At 49.8% G+C, this 22,579-nt stretch overlaps 1 protein-coding gene across 1 annotated transcript in view; it reads left to right on the top strand.

The window, feature by feature from the left end:
- The first annotated feature begins 3,849 nt into the window (after positions 1-3,849).
- LOC132772341 (cytochrome P450 2G1-like) overlaps positions 3,850-22,579 on the top strand; it is a 29,288-nt gene continuing 10,558 nt past the window's right edge. The window contains exons 1-4 of the mRNA XM_060771338.2: positions 3,850-4,095; positions 8,449-8,611; positions 9,789-9,938; positions 10,026-10,186. Of these exons, the coding sequence (XP_060627321.2) occupies positions 3,910-4,095; positions 8,449-8,611; positions 9,789-9,938; positions 10,026-10,186 (660 nt within the window). The 5' untranslated portion in view covers positions 3,850-3,909. The remainder of the gene's footprint in view (positions 4,096-8,448; positions 8,612-9,788; positions 9,939-10,025; positions 10,187-22,579) is intronic.

The following is a 22,579-nucleotide window of genomic DNA, read 5'->3' as shown; positions in this document are numbered from 1 at the left end:
CCTCCTGCCAGAATAAGCCTTGTGGATGATGGGTTGCCTGACTCCTCCTCCTGGGTTGCAAAAGAGGACGGAGGAGGGCGCATAATTGGTCACACAAAGCTTGGCCGCTCTGGTCGAAAGGTATTGAATCTCCTTTTGCATAACTGCAAACACCCATTGAGTTGTGAGGGAATAATAATACTAGTTCAGGGACAAACCATACACACAACCCGTGCCCTTGGCTGAACTCAGCTTATGCAAGCAGGTTGCACAACAGGGAGATGTACGTATTTTTACGGTGCTTCGTGTTATCTGTATTTGTTACCCCTCAAGGTGTGAGGGGTAAGAAATACATAATAATAATAATAATAATAATAATAATAATAATAATAATAATCTGGTCATACTGCAGTTGGATGGTATGAAGCATGGGCAAGTGAAAAATGTGGTCAGCAAAGAATATATCCAAAGAGTCAGAAAGGTTTCGAAAAACAAATTAAATGGCAGAAATTAAAACTTATGTGCCAGCTGGGCCCGTACCTTGGGAAGTCTGACTTGGCCACGGCAGTCCATGCTCTGGTTACATCCCGTATAGACTACTGCAATGCTCTCTACATGGGGTTGCCTTTGGAGACTGTTTGGAAACTTCAAATGGTCCAGCGAGCGGCAGCCATGTTGCTAACGGGAGCGGCACACAAGGAGCACACAACTCCTCTGTTGCACCAGCTCCACTGCCTGCCAGTCTGCTACTGGGCACAATTCAAAGTACTGGCTTTAGCCTATAAAGCCCTAAACGGTTCTGGCCCAACTTACCTGTCTGAACGCACCTCCCCTTATGAACCCTCCAGGACGTTAAGATCATCTGGGGAGGCCCGGCTCTCTGTTCCACCTTCGTCACAAGTATGGTTGGCGGTGACGAGAGGCAGGGCCTTCTCAGTGGTGGACAAGGAAAAACCATGGCTGTGGCTCACAAATGGGACTTTGAAAAAGGAGACAAAGGAGGGCCGGATTCTGGCAGCCCAAGAACAAGCCATGAGAACCAAGGCCATCAAAGTCGGCAACAGATCCCAAGTGTAGGCTCTGCAAGGAAGCAGATGAAACAAGAGATCCCATCCTCAGCTGCTGCAAGAAGATCGCGCAGACAGACTCCAAGCAGAGGCACAACACCGTTGCTCAGGTGATTCATTGGAACTTGTGCCACAAACACCATCTGCCTGCAACAAAGAAGTGGTGGGATCACAAGCCGGGAAACGTTACAGAGAATGAACACGCCAAGCTAATCTGGGACTTCCGAATCCAGACAGACAGAGTTTTGGAGCACAAGACTCCTGACCTCACAATCATGTTAAAAAACAAAGTATGGATTGTTGATGTCACAAGTGTCTCTGTAAATCTTAGAAAACTATTTCTAGACTTAAATCAAGAAATAGTTTTCTAAGATCTACAGAGACACTCGCTGGAACACCCCAGCAAGCGAGAGTCCAAAAGTGGCAGGCTCAAACCCAGAACCTCAACCAATGGCTGATACCAAATGAGAGACTCCCTCCTGGGCACACAGAAGACTGGGCGACTTGGAGGGCGCTGAACAGACTGCGCTCTGGCACCACGAGATGCAGAGCCAACCTCAAGAAATGGGGCCACAAAGTGGAATCCTCGACATGCGAGTGCGGAGAAGAGCAAACCACTGACCACCTGCTGCGATGCACCCTGAGCCCTGCCACATGCACGATGGAGGACCTCCTTGCGGCAACACCAGAGGCACTCCAAGTGGCCAGATACTGCTCAAAGGACATTTAATCAACTACCAAGCTTGCAAATTCTGTGTTTTGTCTGTCTGTTTGTTTTGTTCTGTTAGAGATGTAATGCAATTGACTGGTTGCCCTGACACAACAAAATAATAATTTAAAAAATCCCAGGCGACAGCAGGTTTGAAGAAAAATAACTGGAAAAGCTGACACGAGACGAGGGTTTAAAGATGGAACTGCAAAGGTGGTGGTCCTATGGATTCAGACAGTTTTGGAGCACAAGACTCCTGGCCTCACAATTGTGTTAAAAAGCAAAGTATGGATAGTTGATGTTGCAATCCCAGGGAACAGCAGGATTGAAGAGAAACAACTGGAAAAATTAACACGGTAGGAGGATTTAAAGATTGAACTGCAAAGCCTCTGGCACAAACCAGTCAAGGGGGTCCCAGTGGTGATCGGCACACTGGGTGCAGTGCCTCAAGACCTCGGCCTGCACTTAAAAACAATCGGAGCTGACAAAATGACCATCTGTCCGTTGCAAAAAGCCACCTTATTTGTGTGCACACATTATTTGCTGATACATCCCACAGTCCTAGACACTTGGGAAGGGTCTGATGTGTGATCCAATACAACAGGCAGCATAGGGATCTTGTTTGCTGTGGACTCATTTTATTGTGTTTCAAATAATAATAATAATAATAATAATAATAATAATAATAAATTGTATTCAGCTTTTTCTCTGCCAAAGGAGCCTTGAAGGAGCTCACACTAAAGAACATAACAGTGCGTGAATTAACATTTAACATGCATAGAAATAAATTTAAAGGCAATAAAACTATTAAGCAAATCTATCAAATTACATATTATTATTATTATTATTATTATTATTATTATTATTATATCTTTATACTCAACTTTTTCTCTGCCAAAGAGATGCAAAGCAGTTCACACTCAAAACCACAACACTGTGTGAATTAAAACCTAACACATATAAAAATAACAGCAATAAAACTATTAAACAAATCTATTATTATTGTGTGTTGTTAAAGGCTTTCATGTCTGGAATCCCTGGGTTGCTGTGCGTTTCCCGGGCTGCCTTGGCATGTTCTAGAAGCATTCTCTCCTGAAGTTTCATCCACATCTATGGCTGGCATCCACAGAGGTTGTGAGGTCTGTTGGAAACTAGGCAAGTGGGGTTTATATAACTGTGAAATACTTCTGTGGAACTCTTGTCTATTGATCAGCTTGGTTTTGCATTGAATAGCCTTGCAGCTGCAAAGTCAATCAGTGAGGGTCTGTTGGAAATGAGGCAAGTGGAGTGTATATATATATCCCTGTGGAATAATGTCCAGGGTGGGAGAAAGAAAGAAAGAACTCTTGTCTGTTGGAGGCAAGTGTAAATGCTGCAGTTAGTAACCTTGATTAGCATTGAATGGCCTTGCAGCTTCAAAGCCTAGTCTGGGGAATCTTTAGTAGGGAGGTGTAAGCTGGCCCTGATTGTTCCATGTCAGGAATTCCCCTGTTGTTTTGCATAGAATTGCCTTGCAGCTGCAAAGTCAATCAGTGAGGGTCTGTTGGAAATGAGGCAAGTGGAGTGTGTATATATATCCCCGTGGAATAATGTCCAGGGTGGGAGAAAGAAAGATCTCTTGTCTGTTGGAGGCAAGTGTGAATGCTGCAGTTAGTAACCTTGATTAGCACTGAATGGCCTTGCAGCTTCAAAGCCTAGCCTGGGGAATCCTTAGTTGGGAGGTGTTAGCTGGCCCTGATTGTTCCATGTCAGGAATTCCCCTGTTTTCTGAGCATTTTTCTTTGTTTACTAGCTATAGATGTGGGCGAAACATCAGGAGAGAACGTTTCTGGAAGATGGCCATACTCACAGTAACCGATGATGATGATGATGATGATGATGGTCATGTCCAAAGCAAAGGTCTTCAGAAGTTGGCCCATGCCTGGCACAGAGGCATCCAAGAGGCCAGTGTTGGGGGAAACGTGTGCCCTTGTTTTGGGCCAAAGTCCATCTCTTGTGGTCAAGGGATGGGTGCCAAGCCTTGCGACGGAGCCCAATCACAACCCCTGGGCACCCGAGGCGGAGCTGCTTGCCTTCTCTCCCTGGCCAGGAGGCTATAAGGGCCATCTGGCCATCCCTCTGTCCAGTGGGATGCCCGCCTGACCCTTGGATGCCATGGAGCTGGGGGTGGCCCTGCTGACCCCCTTGCTGGGCCTGTGCCTCTCCTGCTTGACCGCCTTGACCCTCTGGAAGTGCTTGCGGCCACAAAAGGGCCGGCTTCCCCCCGGGCCCACCCCGCTGCCCTTCCTCGGAAACCTGCTCCAAGTCAAGGCCGACAACATCTTCCAGTCCTTCCTGGCGGTCAGTTTTGGGGGGACGATTGTGGTCTCAAGGAGGGAGGGGCAGTTGCATGAGGAGAGGTCCTAGAAGGGACAATCTCCCTCTTATCACAAAGGGCACCTGTCAGACGTGAAGGAACGCTTGCTGGATCGATAAGAGACAAGCATTCCGGTATAGGAGACATCTCTTATACATTAGGGAAACTGGACATTGTATTCAGTAGGGTCAGAGGTGGCCCTAGGTAATTTTCAATGGTAAGCAAACAGTAATTTGACACCCCCCCCCCCCAACCAATCATTGATATATATTTTCTGTTTGTCGTGGGGGTTCTGTGTGCCATATTTGGTTCAACTCCATCATTGGTGGAGTTCCAAATGCTCTTTGATTGTAGGTGAACTATACATCCCAGTGACTACACTTGCCGCACTTGCTCCCTTGCCTGGCCCGCTTTGGGTCTGGAGGCGTGCCTGAAGAGCCCAGTGTGTGCACCAAAGTCATCTCTTCTCCTGACTTTCTCCTCAGCCATTGAGAGGGAAAGAGAGAGAGAGAGAGAGAGAGGTGGAGATGCCTATGTTTCCTGAAGGTAGGTGCAAAAACAAAGGAGGGAGTGGAGGTGGGAGATACTCCAGCCGGAGGGGCTCTCTCTCTCTCTCTCTCTCTCTCTCTCTCTTGGTCCCAATGGCTGAAGAGAAAGTCAGGAGAAGAGGTGACTTTTGGTGCACACGCTGGGGTCTTCAGACATGCCTCCGGACCCAAAGCGGGCCAGGCGTGGTGGCTCCGCCCCTTGGCCCACCCGCGGATTGGGGAGAGGAGAGGAGGCGGGTGGACCGTAAGGGGATTGGGAAAGGGAGCCGGTCATGGGGAAGGGATCGAACGCGGAGAACAATTGAGCGCTGGCTCTACTCGCGCACCCGGTGGCCGGGTGGAGCAGGAACGAGAGGGGCTAGGCGAGGCTCAAGGGCCCGGCCCCTTTGGGAAGAGCATCGCCCGGCAGCAAGGAAAGAAAGCCGAGGCTCCCCCCGGACTGCTAGGGCTGTTGTGAGCTGAGGGGGCGTCCCACAAGTGGCAGTCGAGGGGCATTTACAGAGGTGCCTCTGCGCCCCTGGCAAAAAAAGTGTTCTGCAACCGCTTACTTCGCGTAATGGATGAGCCGCCCCTGGAGGCGTGCCTGAAGACCCCGGCATGTGCACCAAAAGGCACCTCTTCTCCTGACTTTCTCCTCAGCCATTGGGACCGAGAGAGAGAGAGAGAGAGAGAGAGAGAGAGAGAGAGGTGGAGATGCCCATCTTTCCTGAAGGTAGGCGCAAAAGCAAAGGAGGGAGCGGATGTGGGAGATACCTCCAGCCGGAGGGGCGCTCTCTCTCTCTCTCTCTCTCTCGGTCCCAATGGCTGAAGAGAAAGTCAGGAGAAGAGGCGACTTTTGGTGCGCACTCTGGGGTCTTCAGACATGCCTTCGGACTCGAAACAGGCCAGGCGTGGTGGCTCCGCCCCTTGGCCCACCCGTGGATTGGGGAGAGGAGAGGAGGCGGGTGGAGCGCCTGGGGATCGGGAAAGGGAGCCGGTCATGGGGAAGGGATCGAACGCAGAGAACGATTGAGCATTTACAGAGGCGCCTCTGCACCCCTGGCAAAAAAAAGTGTTCTGCAACCGCTTACTTCGCGTAATGGATGAGCCGCCCCTGGAGGCGTGCCTGAAGACCCCGGCATGTGCACCAAAAGGCACCTCTTCTCCTGACTTTCTCCTCAGCCATTGGGACCGAGAGAGAGAGAGAGAGAGAGAGAGAGAGAGAGAGAGGTGGAGATGCCCATCTTTCCTGAAGGTAGGCGCAAAAGCAAAGGAGGGAGCGGATGTGGGAGATACCTCCAGCCGGAGGGGCGCTCTCTCTCTCTCTCTCTCTCTCGGTCCCAATGGCTGAAGAGAAAGTCAGGAGAAGAGGCGACTTTTGGTGCGCACTCTGGGGTCTTCAGACATGCCTTCGGACTCGAAACAGGCCAGGCGTGGTGGCTCCGCCCCTTGGCCCACCCGTGGATTGGGGAGAGGAGAGGAGGCGGGTGGAGCGCCTGGGGATCGGGAAAGGGAGCTGGTCATGGGGAAGGGATTGAACACGGAGAACGATTGAGCATTTACAGAGGCGCCTCTGCACCCCTGGCAAAAAAAAGTGTTCTGCAACCGCTTACTTCGCGTAATGGACGAGCCGCCCCTGAGTAGGGTTTTACGATTGAGCTGACCTCTCGCTGAAGAAGCAATGGACACAAAAAGTTGCTGGTCAGTGAAAGTCCCTCATCAATGACTGGAGATTGCTCCATATCTCTTTGGATTTCACCTTGACACTGGGTTTGGCTCTATGATGTTAACATAGATTTTTGTATTTCACAAGCAAACCCATTGAGAATTTTCCGCATTTAGGTAATTTTACAAGGGATATGTAAAATGTTTGGGAGAGTTGTTTCCCCTTAATTTTATAGTTCTTACTAAGTATGTTATTATGCAAGAGACTCCACTTTGGCAGAAAAAAGGAAATGCAAAGAACAGAATAGAATCATAGAATAGAATCCTAGAGTGGGAAGAGACCTCCTGGGCCATCATCCAGTCCAACCCCATTCTGCCAAGAAGCAGGAATATTGCATTCAGATCACCCCTGACAGATGGCCATCCAGCCTCTGTTTCAAAGCTTTCAAAGAAGGAGCCTCCACCACCAAAGGGAATGCTCTTTGATTGTAACTGAACTATAAATCCCAGCAACTACAATTCCCAAATGTCAATGTCTATTTTCCTCAAACTCCATCTGTGTTAATATTTTGGCATATAGTGTATTCATGCCAAGCTTGGTCCAGATCTATAATTGTTTGAGTCCACAGTGCTATCTGAGTGGAACTACAACTCCCAAACTCAAGATCAATGCCCACCAAACCCTTCCAGTATTTTCTGTTGGTCATAGAATCCTAGAATCCAAGAGTTGGAAGAGACCTCCTGGGCCATCATCCAGTCCAACCCCATTCTGCCAAGAAGCAGGAATATTGCATTCAAATCACCCCTGACAGATGGCCATCCAGCCTCTGTTTCAAAGCTTCCAAAGAACGAGCCTCCACCACACTCTCGGGCAGAGAGTTCCACTGCTGAACGGCTCTCACAGTCAGGAAGTTCCTCCTCATGTTCAGATGGAATCTCCTTTCTTGTAGTTTGAAGTCATTGTTTCGCTCCTAATCTCCATGGAAGCAGAAACCAAGCTTGCTCCCTCCTCCTCCCTGTGGCTTCCTCTCACATATTTATACATGGCCCTCATCATATCTCCTCTCAGCCTTCTCTTCTTCAGGCTAAACATGCCCAGCTCCTTAAACCGCTCCTCATAAGGTTTGTTCTCCAGACCCTTGATCATTTTAGTCGCCCTCCTCTGGACACATTCCAGCTTAGAGTCAATATCTCTCTTGAATTGTGGTGCCCAGAATTGGACACAGTATTCCAGATGTGGTCTAACCAAAGCAGAATAGAGGGGTAGCATTACTTCCTTAGATCTAGACACTAGGCTCCTATTGATGCAGGCCAAAATCCCATTGGCTTTTTTTGCCGCCACATCACATTCCTGGCTCATGTTCCCCTTCCTCCCCAAGAGGACTCCAAGATCTTTTTGACACGTCCTGCTCTCGAGCCAGGCATTGTCCCCCATTTTGTATCTTTGCATTTCATTTTTCCTGCCAAAGTGGAGTATCTTGCATTCGTCACTGTTGAACTTCATTTTGTTAGTTTTGGCCCATCTCTCTAATCTGTCAAGATCGTTTTGAATTCTGCTCCTGTCCTCTGGAGTCTTGGCTCTCCCTCCCAATTTGGTGTTGTCTGCAAACTTGATGATCATGCCTTCTAGCCCTTCATCTAAGTCATTAATAAGGAGCCTAAACAGGACCGGGCCCAGGATGGAACCCTGCGGCACTCCGGAAAAGCTGATAAGTCCCGTGGATTATGCCCTGCGGAAAGCTGATAAGTCCTGCAAGGCTCGGACTTCAGGTGGCAGAGTGTTCCGGAGTGATGGTGCCACTGCTGTGAAGGCTCCGCGTCTCGTTGCTGTTAGACACAAGGTCTTGACACTGGGATATTCCAATAGATCTTGGTCCTCAGAATGGAGGGATCTCTGGGGTTGGTAGGGTAATTAGTGATGTTGTTGTTGTTGTCATGGAGTGTTGCAAGTCAGCCAGCTTCATAGTTGAGCAGGGACTTCAGTGCCGTTGTCTCATCCCACAAACAGGGATGTGAGCAAACTGTGGCCTTGCACCAGTGGCGTCCATACCTTGGAAGTAATCAAGGTATGGATGCCATTGTAGCGGTGGTTTTGTTTTGAATGAAGCCCTGTTGTGACACCCTGGTTGTGGGTTCCTCCTGCAGCTGAGGGACAAATATGGCCCGGTCTTCACGGTCCACCTGGGCCCCCGGCGGGTGGTGGTCCTCTGCGGACACGACGCGGTCAAGGAGGCGCTGGTGGACCAAGCTGAGGAGTTCAGCGGCCGCGGAGAACTGGCCTCCATCGACCGGAACTTCAACGGAACCGGTGAGTGGACTTCTTTTGATGTATGTTTGGGGAGCTCTCCAGAACATCAGGGCAAGTGTTGGGGCGTCTGCCATTCCCTCTTATTAATTAGCCCCCAAAATTTCAGAGCTTTTAATCTAATCAAACACTGAAAGCAGGAGAACTTTTTGCAACATGTTTAATTGAACAAGTCACTTGGTAATGTAAACATGTTGTTTTCCACCAAGAGTTAATCATTTGCCTCTGGTCATCGACAGTTAAGTGACCTTTAATTACAGTTTATTATTTTTTGACCTGGGTTGTTGTAGGTTTTTTGGACTATATGGCCATGTTCTAGAAGCATTCTCTCCTGACGTTTCGCCTGCATCTATGGCAAGCATCCTCAGAGGTGGTGAGGTCTATTGGCACTAGGAAAAAATAAGTTAATACTTTTTGATCTAATCAAACACTGAAAGCAGAAGACCTTTTTGCAACGTGTTTAATTGATCAAGTCACTTGGTAATGTAAACATGTTGTTTCCCACCAAGAGTTCATCATTTGCCTCTGGTCATCGACAGTTAAGTGACCTTTAATTACAGTTTATTATTTTTTGACCTGGGTTGTTGTAGGTTTTTTGGACTATATGGCCATGTTCTAGAAGCATTCTCTCCTGACGTTTTGCCTGCATCTATGGCAAGCATCCTCAGAGGTAGTGAGGTCCTCTCAACTTCTAAGGATGCCTGCCAGAGATGCAGGCGAAACGTCAGCATCTATTTCATGAAACTCTTCCCAATATTTAGGTGGGACCTCTTTTCCTGAAATTGGAACCCACTGCTCCATTGTCTCAACTTGGAGGTCGGGACCCCTGAGGAGGGGGTCATGAGGGGGTGTCAGAGGGATCACCAAAGACCATCTGAAAACATGTTATTTTCTATATTGTCGAAGGCTTTCATGGCCGGAATCACTGGATTGTTGTAGGTTTTTTCGGGCTAGATGGCCATGTTCTAGAGGCATTCTCTCCTGACATTTTGCCTGCATCTATGGCAAGCATCCTCAGAGGTTGTGAGGTCTGTGGCAAGCATCCTAAGAGGTTGCATCTATTGTTGGGAAAATAAGGTTATGGTTGGCACAGCATGAGGAACTGGATTCAGGGGTCGCGGCATCAGGAAGGTTGAGAAACATTGTCCTACACATTGTGATGCTAGACCTTCCTTTGCAGGGGTGGCTCTGGCCAACGGGGAGCGATGGAAGCAGTTGCGGCGCTTCTCCCTGACCGCTCTGAGGAATTTCGGGATGGGGAAGCGGTCCATTGAGGAACGGATCCAGGAGGAGGCCCAGTTTCTGATGGAGGCCTTCAGGAAGACCCAAGGTGGGTGCTGGCCTCGTGGGGCAAGGGTTCCTATTCTGAAGGCCTTTCCCTATGACCCATGGGAGTCCCTTTCTCTCTCCCATCCAGGCCAGCCCTTTGACCCCACCTTCTTCCTGAGCCGCACCGTCTCCAACGTCATCAGCTCTGTGGTCTTTGGCCACCGCTTTGACTACGAAGACGAGACCTTCCTCTCCCTGCTGCGCAAGATCAACGAGAGCTTCCTGGAGATGAGCGGACCTTCCGCCCAGGTGAGAATGTGGAAGTTCCCCATCCAAGCACAACCCAGGACTCACCCTACTTGGCTAAGATCAAACTGGATCCAAAAGTATCTTTCAGGATATTTAGTCCTATCTTAAATAGGGTTGACTACCCTCTGAAGTGGTCTTGCCAGTTTCTCTGAAAGGGGCTACTTATTGGTCTCCCATCCAAGTACTATCCAGGGCTGACCCTGCTTAGCATTCAAGATCAGGTGGGATCTGGCACCTTTATGGTCACTCAGACCTATGTCTCCCATGGTCTATGTGTTGACCTTCAAGTTGCCAATTCCTTTCTCTAAAAATAGAGTCTAAGAACATCTGGCGGTTATTAGGTGGACTCCCATCCAAATACGAACCAGGGCTGACCCAGCTTAGCTCCCATGGTCAAACAAAATTGGATGATTTTAGACTAAATAGGAGTTTCAGAAGTGAGTTTGCCAGTTCCTTCCCCTGAAAGGAGCGTGTGAGGTTACTTATTGGTCTCCCATCCAAGTATTATCCAGGGCTGACCCTGCTTAGCATTCAAGATCAGGTGGGACCTGGCACCTTTAGGGTACTCAGGCCTATGTCTTCCATGGTCTATGTGTTGACCTTCAAGTTGCCAGTTCCTTCCTCTAAAAATAGAGCCTGAGAGCACCTGGGGGTTACTAGGTGGACTCCCATCCAAGTACTATCCAGGGCTGACCCTGCTTAGCATTCAAGATCAGGTGGGATCTGGCACCTTTAGGGTCACTCAGGCCTATGTCTTCCATGGTCCATGTGTTGACCTTCAAGTTGCCAGTTCCTTCCTCTAAAAACAGGGCCTAAGAGCACCTGGGGGTTACTAGGTGGACTCCCATCCAAGTACTATCCAGGGCTGACCCTGCTTAGCATTCAAGATCAGGTGGGATATGGCACCTTTAGGGTCACTCAGGCCTATGTCTTCCATGGTCCATGTGTTGACCTTCAAGTTGCCAGTTCCTTCCTCTAAAAACAGGGCCTAAGAGCACCTGGGGGTTACTAGGTGGACTCCCATCCAAGTACTAACCAGGGCTGACCCTGCTTAGCATTCAAGATCAGGTGGGATATGGCACCTTTAGGGTCACTCAGGCCTATGTCTTCCATGGTCCATGTGTTGACCTTCAAGTTGCCAGTTCCTTCCTCTAAAAACAGAGCCTAAGACACCTGGGGGTTACTAGGTGGACTCCCATCCAAGTACTAACCAGGGCTGACCCTGCTTAGCATTCAAGATCAGGTGGGATCTGGCACCTTTAGGGTCACTCAGGCCTATGTCTTCGATGGTCCATGTGTTGACCTTCAAGTTGCCAGTTCCTTCCTCTAAAAACAGGGCCTAAGAGCACCTGGGGGTTACTAGGTGGACTCCCATCCAAGTACTATCCAGGGCTGACCCTGCTTAGCATTCAAGATCAGGTGGGATCTGGCACCTTTAGGGTCACTCAGGCCTATGTCTTCGATGGTCCATGTGTTGACCTTCAAGTTGCCAGTTCCTTCCTCTAAAAACAGGGCCTAAGAGCACCTGGGGGTTACTAGGTGGACTCCCATCCAAGTACTAACCAGGGCTGACCCTGCTTAGCATTCAAGATCAGGTGGGATATGGCACCTTTAGGGTCACTCAGGCCTATGTCTTCCATGGTCCATGTGTTGACCTTCAAGTTGCCAGTTCCTTCCTCTAAAAACAGGGCCTAAGAGCACCTGGGGGTTACTAGGTGGACTCCCATCCAAGTACTATCCAGGGCTGACCCTGCTTAGCATTCAAGATTAGATGGGATTTGGCACCTTTAGGGTACTCAGCCCTAAGTCTTCCAAGGTCCATGTGTTGACCTTCAAGTTGCCAGTTCCTTCCTCTAAAAACAGAGCCTAAGAGCACCTGGGGGTTACTAGGTGGACTCCCATCCAAGTACTATCCAGGGCTGACCCTGCTTAGCATTCAAGATTAGATGGGATTTGGCACCTTTAGGGTACTCAGCCCTAAGTCTTCCAAGGTCCATGTGTTGACCTTCAAGTTGCCAGTTCCTTCCTCTAAAAACAGAGCCTAAGAGCACCTGGGGGTTACTAGGTGGACTCCCATCCAAGTACTATCCAGGGCTGACCCTGCTTAGCATTCAAGATCAGGTGGGATATGGCACCTTTAGGGTCACTCAGGCCTATGTCTTCCATGGTCCATGTGTTGACCTTCAAGTTGCCAGTTCCTTCCTCTAAAAACAGGGCCTAAGAGCACCTGGGGGTTACTAGGTGGACTCCCATCCAAGTACTATCCAGGGCTGACCCTGCTTAGCATTCAAGATTAGATGGGATTTGGCACCTTTAGGGTACTCAGCCCTAAGTCTTCCACGGTCCATGTGTTGACCTTCAAGTTGCCAGTTCCTTCCTCTAAAAACAGAGCCTAAGAGCACCTGGGGGTTACTAGGTGGACTCCCATCCAAGTACTATCCAGGGCTGACCCTGCTTAGCATTCAAGATCAGGTGGGACCTGGCACCTTTAGGGTCACTCAGGCCTATGTCATCGATGGTCCATGTGTTGACCTTCAAGTTGCCAGTTCCTTCCTCTAAAAACAGGGCCTAAGAGCACCTGGGGGTTACTAGGTGGACTCCCATCCAAGTACTATCCAGGGCTGACCCTGCTTAGCATTCAAGATCAGGTGGGACCTGGCACCTTTAGGGTCACTCAGGCCTATGTCATCGATGGTCCATGTGTTGACCTTCAAGTTGCCAGTTCCTTCCTCTAAAAACAGGGCCTAAGAGCACCTGGGGGTTACTAGGTGGACTCCCATCCAAGTACTATCCAGGGCTGACCCTGCTTAGCATTCAAGATCAGGTGGGATATGGCACCTTTCGGGTCACTCAGGCCTATGTCTTCCATGGTCCATGTGTTGACCTTCAAGTTGCCAGTTCCTTCCTCTAAAAACAGGGCCTAAGAGCACCTGGGGGTTACTAGGTGGACTCCCATCCAAGTACTAACCAGGGCTGACCCTGCTTAGCATTCAAGATTAGATGGGATTTGGCACCTTTAGGGTCACTCAGGCCTATGTCTTCCATGGTCCATGTGTTGACCTTCAAGTTGCCAGTTCCTTCCTCTAAAAACAGAGCCTAAGAGCACCTGGGGGTTACTAGGTGGACTCCCATCCAAGTACTATCCAGGGCTGACCCTGCTTAGCATTCAAGATTAGATGGGATTTGGCACCTTTAGGGTACTCAGCCCTAAGTCTTCCACGGTCCATGTGTTGACCTTCAAGTTGCCAGTTCCTTCCTCTAAAAACAGAGCCTAAGAGCACCTGGGGGTTACTAGGTGGACTCCCATCCAAGTACTATCCAGGGCTGACCCTGCTTAGCATTCAAGATCAGGTGGGATATGGCACCTTTAGGGTCACTCAGGCCTATGTCTTCCATGGTCCATGTGTTGACCTTCAAGTTGCCAGTTCCTTCCTCTAAAAACAGGGCCTAAGAGCACCTGGGGGTTACTAGGTGGACTCCCATCCAAGTACTATCCAGGGCTGACCCTGCTTAGCATTCAAGATTAGATGGGATTTGGCACCTTTAGGGTACTCAGCCCTAAGTCTTCCACGGTCCATGTGTTGACCTTCAAGTTGCCAGTTCCTTCCTCTAAAAACAGAGCCTAAGAGCACCTGGGGGTTACTAGGTGGACTCCCATCCAAGTACTATCCAGGGCTGACCCTGCTTAGCATTCAAGATCAGGTGGGATATGGCACCTTTAGGGTCACTCAGGCCTATGTCTTCCATGGTCCATGTGTTGACCTTCAAGTTGCCAGTTCCTTCCTCTAAAAACAGGGCCTAAGAGCACCTGGGGGTTACTAGGTGGACTCCCATCCAAGTACTAACCAGGGCTGACCCTGCTTAGCATTCAAGATCAGGTGGGATATGGCACCTTTAGGGTACTCAGGCCTATGTCTTCGATGGTCCATGTGTTGACCTTCAAGTTGCCAGTTCCTTCCTCTAAAAACAGGGCCTAAGAGCACCTGGGGGTTACTAGGTGGACTCCCATCCAAGTACTATCCAGGGCTGACCCTGCTTAGCATTCAAGATTAGATGGGATTTGGCACCTTTAGGGTACTCAGCCCTAAGTCTTCCACGGTCCATGTGTTGACCTTCAAGTTGCCAGTTCCTTCCTCTAAAAACAGGGCCTAAGAGCACCTGGGGGTTACTAGGTGGACTCCCATCCAAGTACTATCCAGGGCTGACCCTGCTTAGCATTCAAGATTAGATGGGATTTGGCACCTTTAGGGTACTCAGCCCTAAGTCTTCCAAGGTCCATGTGTTGACCTTCAAGTTGCCAGTTCCTTCCTCTAAAAACAGAGCCTAAGAGCACCTGGGGGTTACTAGGTGGACTCCCATCCAAGTACTATCCAGGGCTGACCCTGCTTAGCATTCAAGATTAGATGGGATTTGGCACCTTTAGGGTACTCAGCCCTAAGTCTTCCAAGGTCCATGTGTTGACCTTCAAGTTGCCAGTTCCTTCCTCTAAAAACAGAGCCTAAGAGCACCTGGGGGTTACTAGGTGGACTCCCATCCAAGTACTAACCAGGGCTGACCCTGCTTAGCATTCAAGATCAGGTGGGATATGGCACCTTTAGGGTACTCAGGCCTATGTCTTCGATGGTCCATGTGTTGACCTTCAAGTTGCCAGTTCCTTCCTCTAAAAACAGAGCCTAAGAGCACCTGGGGGTTACTAGGTGGACTCCCATCCAAGTACTATCCAGGGCTGACCCTGCTTAGCATTCAAGATCAGGTGGGATATGGCACCTTTAGGGTCACTCAGGCCTATGTCTTCCATGGTCCATGTGTTGACCTTCAAGTTGCCAGTTCCTTCCTCTAAAAACAGGGCCTAAGAGCACCTGGGGGTTACTAGGTGGACTCCCATCCAAGTACTATCCAGGGCTGACCCTGCTTAGCATTCAAGATTAGATGGGATTTGGCACCTTTAGGGTACTCAGCCCTAAGTCTTCCACGGTCCATGTGTTGACCTTCAAGTTGCCAGTTCCTTCCTCTAAAAACAGAGCCTAAGAGCACCTGGGGGTTACTAGGTGGACTCCCATCCAAGTACTATCCAGGGCTGACCCTGCTTAGCATTCAAGATCAGGTGGGACCTGGCACCTTTAGGGTCACTCAGGCCTATGTCATCGATGGTCCATGTGTTGACCTTCAAGTTGCCAGTTCCTTCCTCTAAAAACAGGGCCTAAGAGCACCTGGGGGTTACTAGGTGGACTCCCATCCAAGTACTATCCAGGGCTGACCCTGCTTAGCATTCAAGATCAGGTGGGACCTGGCACCTTTAGGGTCACTCAGGCCTATGTCATCGATGGTCCATGTGTTGACCTTCAAGTTGCCAGTTCCTTCCTCTAAAAACAGGGCCTAAGAGCACCTGGGGGTTACTAGGTGGACTCCCATCCAAGTACTATCCAGGGCTGACCCTGCTTAGCATTCAAGATCAGGTGGGATATGGCACCTTTCGGGTCACTCAGGCCTATGTCTTCCATGGTCCATGTGTTGACCTTCAAGTTGCCAGTTCCTTCCTCTAAAAACAGGGCCTAAGAGCACCTGGGGGTTACTAGGTGGACTCCCATCCAAGTACTAACCAGGGCTGACCCTGCTTAGCATTCAAGATTAGATGGGATTTGGCACCTTTAGGGTCACTCAGGCCTATGTCTTCGATGGTCCATGTGTTGACCTTCAAGTTGCCAGTTCCTTCCTCTAAAAACAGAGCCTAAGAGCACCTGGGGGTTACTAGGTGGACTCCCATCCAAGTACTATCCAGGGCTGACCCTGCTTAGCATTCAAGATTAGATGGGATTTGGCACCTTTAGGGTACTCAGCCCTAAGTCTTCCACGGTCCATGTGTTGACCTTCAAGTTGCCAGTTCCTTCCTCTAAAAACAGAGCCTAAGAGCACCTGGGGGTTACTAGGTGGACTCCCATCCAAGTACTATCCAGGGCTGACCCTGCTTAGCATTCAAGATCAGGTGGGATATGGCACCTTTAGGGTCACTCAGGCCTATGTCTTCCATGGTCCATGTGTTGACCTTCAAGTTGCCAGTTCCTTCCTCTAAAAACAGGGCCTAAGAGCACCTGGGGGTTACTAGGTGGACTCCCATCCAAGTACTATCCAGGGCTGACCCTGCTTAGCATTCAAGATTAGATGGGATTTGGCACCTTTAGGGTACTCAGCCCTAAGTCTTCCACGGTCCATGTGTTGACCTTCAAGTTGCCAGTTCCTTCCTCTAAAAACAGAGCCTAAGAGCACCTGGGGGTTACTAGGTGGACTCCCATCCAAGTACTATCCAGGGCTGACCCTGCTTAGCATTCAAGATCAGGTGGGATATGGCACCTTTAGGGTCACTCAGGCCTATGTCTTCCATGGTCCATGTGTTGACCTTCAAGTTGCCAGTTCCTTCCTCTAAAAACAGGGCCTAAGAGCACCTGGGGGTTACTAGGTGGACTCCCATCCAAGTACTAACCAGGGCTGACCCTGCTTAGCATTCAAGATCAGGTGGGATATGGCACCTTTAGGGTACTCAGGCCTATGTCTTCGATGGTCCATGTGTTGACCTTCAAGTTGCCAGTTCCTTCCTCTAAAAACAGGGCCTAAGAGCACCTGGGGGTTACTAGGTGGACTCCCATCCAAGTACTATCCAGGGCTGACCCTGCTTAGCATTCAAGATCAGGTGGGATATGGCACCTTTAGGGTCACTCAGGCCTATGTCTTCCATGGTCCATGTGTTGACCTTCAAGTTGCCAGTTCCTTCCTCTAAAAACAGGGCCTAAGAGCACCTGGGGGTTACTAGGTGGACTCCCATCCAAGTACTATCCAGGGCTGACCCTGCTTAGCATTCAAGATTAGATGGGATTTGGCACCTTTAGGGTACTCAGCCCTAAGTCTTCCACGGTCCATGTGTTGACCTTCAAGTTGCCAGTTCCTTCCTCTAAAAACAGAGCCTAAGAGCACCTGGGGGTTACTAGGTGGACTCCCATCCAAGTACTATCCAGGGCTGACCCTGCTTAGCATTCAAGATCAGGTGGGATATGGCACCTTTAGGGTCACTCAGGCCTATGTCTTCCATGGTCCATGTGTTGACCTTCAAGTTGCCAGTTCCTTCCTCTAAAAACAGGGCCTAAGAGCACCTGGGGGTTACTAGGTGGACTCCCATCCAAGTACTATCCAGGGCTGACCCTGCTTAGCATTCAAGATTAGATGGGATTTGGCACCTTTAGGGTACTCAGCCCTAAGTCTTCCACGGTCCATGTGTTGACCTTCAAGTTGCCAGTTCCTTCCTCTAAAAACAGAGCCTAAGAGCACCTGGGGGTTACTAGGTGGACTCCCATCCAAGTACTAACCAGGGCTGACCCTGCTTAGCATTCAAGATCAGGTGGGATATGGCACCTTTAGGGTACTCAGGCCTATGTCTTCGATGGTCCATGTGTTGACCTTCAAGTTGCCAGTTCCTTCCTCTAAAAACAGAGCCTAAGAGCACCTGGGGGTTACTAGGTGGACTCCCATCCAAGTACTATCCAGGGCTGACCCTGCTTAGCATTCAAGATCAGGTGGGACCTGGCACCTTTAGGGTCACTCAGGCCTATGTCATCGATGGTCCATGTGTTGACCTTCAAGTTGCCAGTTCCTTCCTCTAAAAACAGGGCCTAAGAGCACCTGGGGGTTACTAGGTGGACTCCCATCCAAGTACTATCCAGGGCTGACCCTGCTTAGCATTCAAGATTAGATGGGATTTGGCACCTTTAGGGTACTCAGCCCTAAGTCTTCCACGGTCCATGTGTTGACCTTCAAGTTGCCAGTTCCTTCCTCTAAAAACAGAGCCTAAGAGCACCTGGGGGTTACTAGGTGGACTCCCATCCAAGTACTATCCAGGGCTGACCCTGCTTAGCATTCAAGATCAGGTGGGATATGGCACCTTTAGGGTCACTCAGGCCTATGTCTTCCATGGTCCATGTGTTGACCTTCAAGTTGCCAGTTCCTTCCTCTAAAAACAGGGCCTAAGAGCACCTGGGGGTTACTAGGTGGACTCCCATCCAAGTACTATCCAGGGCTGATCCTGCTTAGCATTCAAGATTAGATGGGATTTGGCACCTTTAGGGTACTCAGCCCTAAGTCTTCCACGGTCCATGTGTTGACCTTCAAGTTGCCAGTTCCTTCCTCTAAAAACAGAGCCTAAGAGCACCTGGGGGTTACTAGGTGGACTCCCATCCAAGTACTATCCAGGGCTGACCCTGCTTAGCATTCAAGATCAGGTGGGATATGGCACCTTTAGGGTCACTCAGGCCTATGTCTTCCATGGTCCATGTGTTGACCTTCAAGTTGCCAGTTCCTTCCTCTAAAAACAGGGCCTAAGAGCACCTGGGGGTTACTAGGTGGACTCCCATCCAAGTACTATCCAGGGCTGACCCTGCTTAGCATTCAAGATCAGGTGGGATATGGCACCTTTAGGGTCACTCAGGCCTATGTCTTCCATGGTCCATGTGTTGACCTTCAAGTTGCCAGTTCCTTCCTCTAAAAACAGGGCCTAAGAGCACCTGGGGGTTACTAGGTGGACTCCCATCCAAGTACTATCCAGGGCTGACCCTGCTTAGCATTCAAGATTAGATGGGATTTGGCACCTTTAGGGTACTCAGCCCTAAGTCTTCCACGGTCCATGTGTTGACCTTCAAGTTGCCAGTTCCTTCCTCTAAAAACAGGGCCTAAGAGCACCTGGGGGTTACTAGGTGGACTCCCATCCAAGTACTATCCAGGGCTGACCCTGCTTAGCATTCAAGATTAGATGGGATTTGGCACCTTTAGGGTACTCAGCCCTAAGTCTTCCACGGTCCATGTGTTGACCTTCAAGTTGCCAGTTCCTTCCTCTAAAAACAGAGCCTAAGAGCACCTGGGGGTTACTAGGTGGACTCCCATCCAAGTACTAACCAGGGCTGACCCTGCTTAGCATTCAAGATTAGATGGGATTTGGCACCTTTAGGGTACTCAGCCCTAAGTCTTCCACGGTCCATGTGTTGACCTTCAAGTTGCCAGTTCCTTCCTCTAAAAACAGAGCCTAAGAGCACCTGGGGGTTACTAGGTGGACTCCCATCCAAGTACTAACCAGGGCTGACCCTGCTTAGCATTCAAGATCAGGTGGGATCTGGCACCTTTAGGGTCACTCAGGCCTATGTCTTCCACGGTCCATGTGTTGACCTTCAAGTTGCCAGTTCCTTCCTCTAAAAACAGAGCCTAAGAGCACCTGGGGGTTACTAGGTGGACTCCCATCCAAGTACTAACCAGGGCTGACCCTGCTTAGCATTCAAGATCAGGTGGGATATGGCACCTTTGGGGTCACTCAGGCCTATGTCTTCCATGGTCCATGTGTTGACCTTCAAGTTGCCAGTTCCTTCCTCTAAAAACAGAGCCTAAGAGCACCTGGGGGTTACTAGGTGGACTCCCATCCAAGTACTAACCAGGGCTGACCCTGCTTAGCATTCAAGATCAGGTGGGACCTGGCACCTTTAGGGTACTCAGGCCTATGTCTTCGATGGTCTATGTGTTGACCTTCAAGTTGCCAGTTCCTTCCTCTAAAAACAGAGCCTAAGAGCACCTGGGGGTTACTAGGTGGACTCCCATCCAAGTACTATCCAGGGCTGACCCTGCTTAGCATTCAAGATTAGATGGGATTTGGCACCTTTAGGGTACTCAGCCCTAAGTCTTCCACGGTCCATGTGTTGACCTTCAAGTTGCCAGTTCCTTCCTCTAAAAACAGGGCCTAAGAGCACCTGGGGGTTACTAGGTGGACTCCCATCCAAGTACTATCCAGGGCTGACCCTGCTTAGCATTCAAGATTAGATGGGATTTGGCACCTTTAGGGTTGTTGTTGTTGTTCATTCGTTCAGTCGTCTCCGACTCTTCGTGACCTCATGGACCAGCCTACGCCAGATCTCCCTGTCGGCCGTTACCACCCCCAGCTCCCTCAAGGTCAGTCCAGTCACTTCAAGGATGCCATCCATCCATCTTGCCCTTGGTCGGCCCCTCTTCCTTTTGCCTTCCACTTTCCCCAGCATCATTGTCTTCTCTAGGCTTTCCTGTCTCCTCATGATGTGGCCAAAGTACTTCAACTTTGTCTCTAGTATCTTTCCCTCCCGTGAGCAGTCGGGCTTTCTTTCCTGGAGGATGGACTGGTTGGACCTTCTCGCAGTCCAAGGCACTCTCAGCACTTTCCTCCAGCACCACAGCTCAAAAGCATCGATCTTCCTTCGCTCAGCCTTCCCTATGGTCCAGCTCTCACATCCGTAGGTTACTACAGGGAATACCACGGCTTTGACTAGGCGGATCTTTGTTGCCAGTCTGATGTCTCTACTCTTCACTATTTTATCGAGACTGGACATTGCTCTCCTCCCAAGAAGGAAGCGTCTTCTGATTTCCTGGCCACAGTCTGCATCTGCAGTAATCTTTGCACCTAGAAATACAAAGTCTGTCACGGCCTCCACGGTTTCTCCCTCTATTTTCCAGTTGTCAATCATTCTTGTTGCCATAATCTTGGTTTTTTTAGGGTACCTTTAGGGTACTCAGCCCTATGTCTTCCACGGTCCATGTGTTGACCTTCAAGTTGCCAGTTCCTTCCTCTAAAAACAGAGCCTAAGAGCACCTGGGGGTTACTAGGTGGACTCCCATCCAAGTACTAACCAGGGCTGACCCTGCTTAGCATTCAAGATCAGGTGGGATATGGCACCTTTAGGGTCACTCAGGCCTATGTCTTCGATGGTCCATGTGTTGACCTTCAAGTTGCCAGTTCCTTCCTCTAAAAACAGGGCCTAAGAGCACCTGGGGGTTACTAGGTGGACTCCCATCCAAGTACTATCCAGGGCTGACCCTGCTTAGCATTCAAGATTAGATGGGATTTGGCACCTTTAGGGTACTCAGCCCTAAGTCTTCCACGGTCCATGTGTTGACCTTCAAGTTGCCAGTTCCTTCCTCTAAAAACAGAGCCTAAGAGCACCTGGGGGTTACTAGGTGGACTCCCATCCAAGTACTAACCAGGGCTGACCCTGCTTAGCATTCAAGATCAGGTGGGATATGGCACCTTTAGGGTACTCAGGCCTATGTCTTCGATGGTCCATGTGTTGACCTTCAAGTTGCCAGTTCCTTCCTCTAAAAACAGAGCCTAAGAGCACCTGGGGGTTACTAGGTGGACTCCCATCCAAGTACTATCCAGGGCTGACCCTGCTTAGCATTCAAAATCAGGTGGGATCTGGCACCTTTAGGATACTCAGGCCTATGTCTTCCATGGTCCATGTGTTGACCTTCAAGTTGTCAGTTCCTTCCTCTAAAAACAGAGCCTAAGAGCACCTGGGGGTTACTAGGTGGACTCCCATCCAAGTACTAACCAGGGCTGACCCTGCTTAGCATTCAAGATCAGGTGGGATATGGCACCTTTAGGGTCACTCAGGCCTATGTCTTCCATGGTCCATGTGTTGACCTTCAAGTTGCCAGTTCCTTCCTCTAAAAACAGAGTCTAAGAGCACCTGGGGGTTACTAGGTGGACTCCCATCCAAGTACTATCCAGGGCTGACCCTGCTTAGCATTCAAGATCAGGTGGGACCTGGCACCTTTAGGGTACTCAGACCTATGTCTTCGATGGTCCATGTGTTGACCTTCAAGTTGCCAGTTCCTTCCTCTAAAAACAGAGTCTAAGAGCACCTGGGGGTTACTAGGTGGACTCCCATCCAAGTACTAACCAGGGCTGACCCTGCTTAGCATTCAAGATCAGGTGGGACCTGGCACCTTTAGGGTACTCAGGCCTATGTCTTCGATGGTCCATGTGTTGACCTTCAAGTTGCCAGTTCCTTCCTCTAAAAACAGAGTCTAAGAGCACCTGGGGGTTACTAGGTGGACTCCCATCCAAGTACTAACCAGGGCTGACCCTGCTTAGCATTCAAGATCAGGTGGGATATGGCACCTTTAGGGTACTCAGGCCTATGTCTTCGATGGTCCATGTGTTGACCTTCAAGTTGCCAGTTCCTTCCTCTAAAAACAGAGTCTAAGAGCACCTGGGGGTTACTAGGTGGACTCCCATCCAAGTACTATCCAGGGCTGACCCTGCTTAGCATTCAAGATCAGGTGGGACCTGGCACCTTTAGGGTACTCAGACCTATGTCTTCGATGGTCCATGTGTTGACCTTCAAGTTGCCAGTTCCTTCCTCTAAAAACAGAGTCTAAGAGCACCTGGGGGTTACTAGGTGGACTCCCATCCAAGTACTAACCAGGGCTGACCCTGCTTAGCATTCAAGATCAGGTGGGACCTGGCACCTTTAGGGTACTCAGGCCTATGTCTTCGATGGTCCATGTGTTGACCTTCAAGTTGCCAGTTCCTTCCTCTAAAAACAGAGCCTGAGAGCA

Source organism: Anolis sagrei, chromosome 3 (genome assembly GCF_037176765.1).
Source record: "Anolis sagrei isolate rAnoSag1 chromosome 3, rAnoSag1.mat, whole genome shotgun sequence".
NCBI classification, from domain to species: Eukaryota; Metazoa; Chordata; class Lepidosauria; order Squamata; family Dactyloidae; genus Anolis; species Anolis sagrei.
The sequence above is the reverse complement of the archived record's forward strand: the minus strand, read 5'-3'. Positions and strand labels throughout refer to the sequence as shown.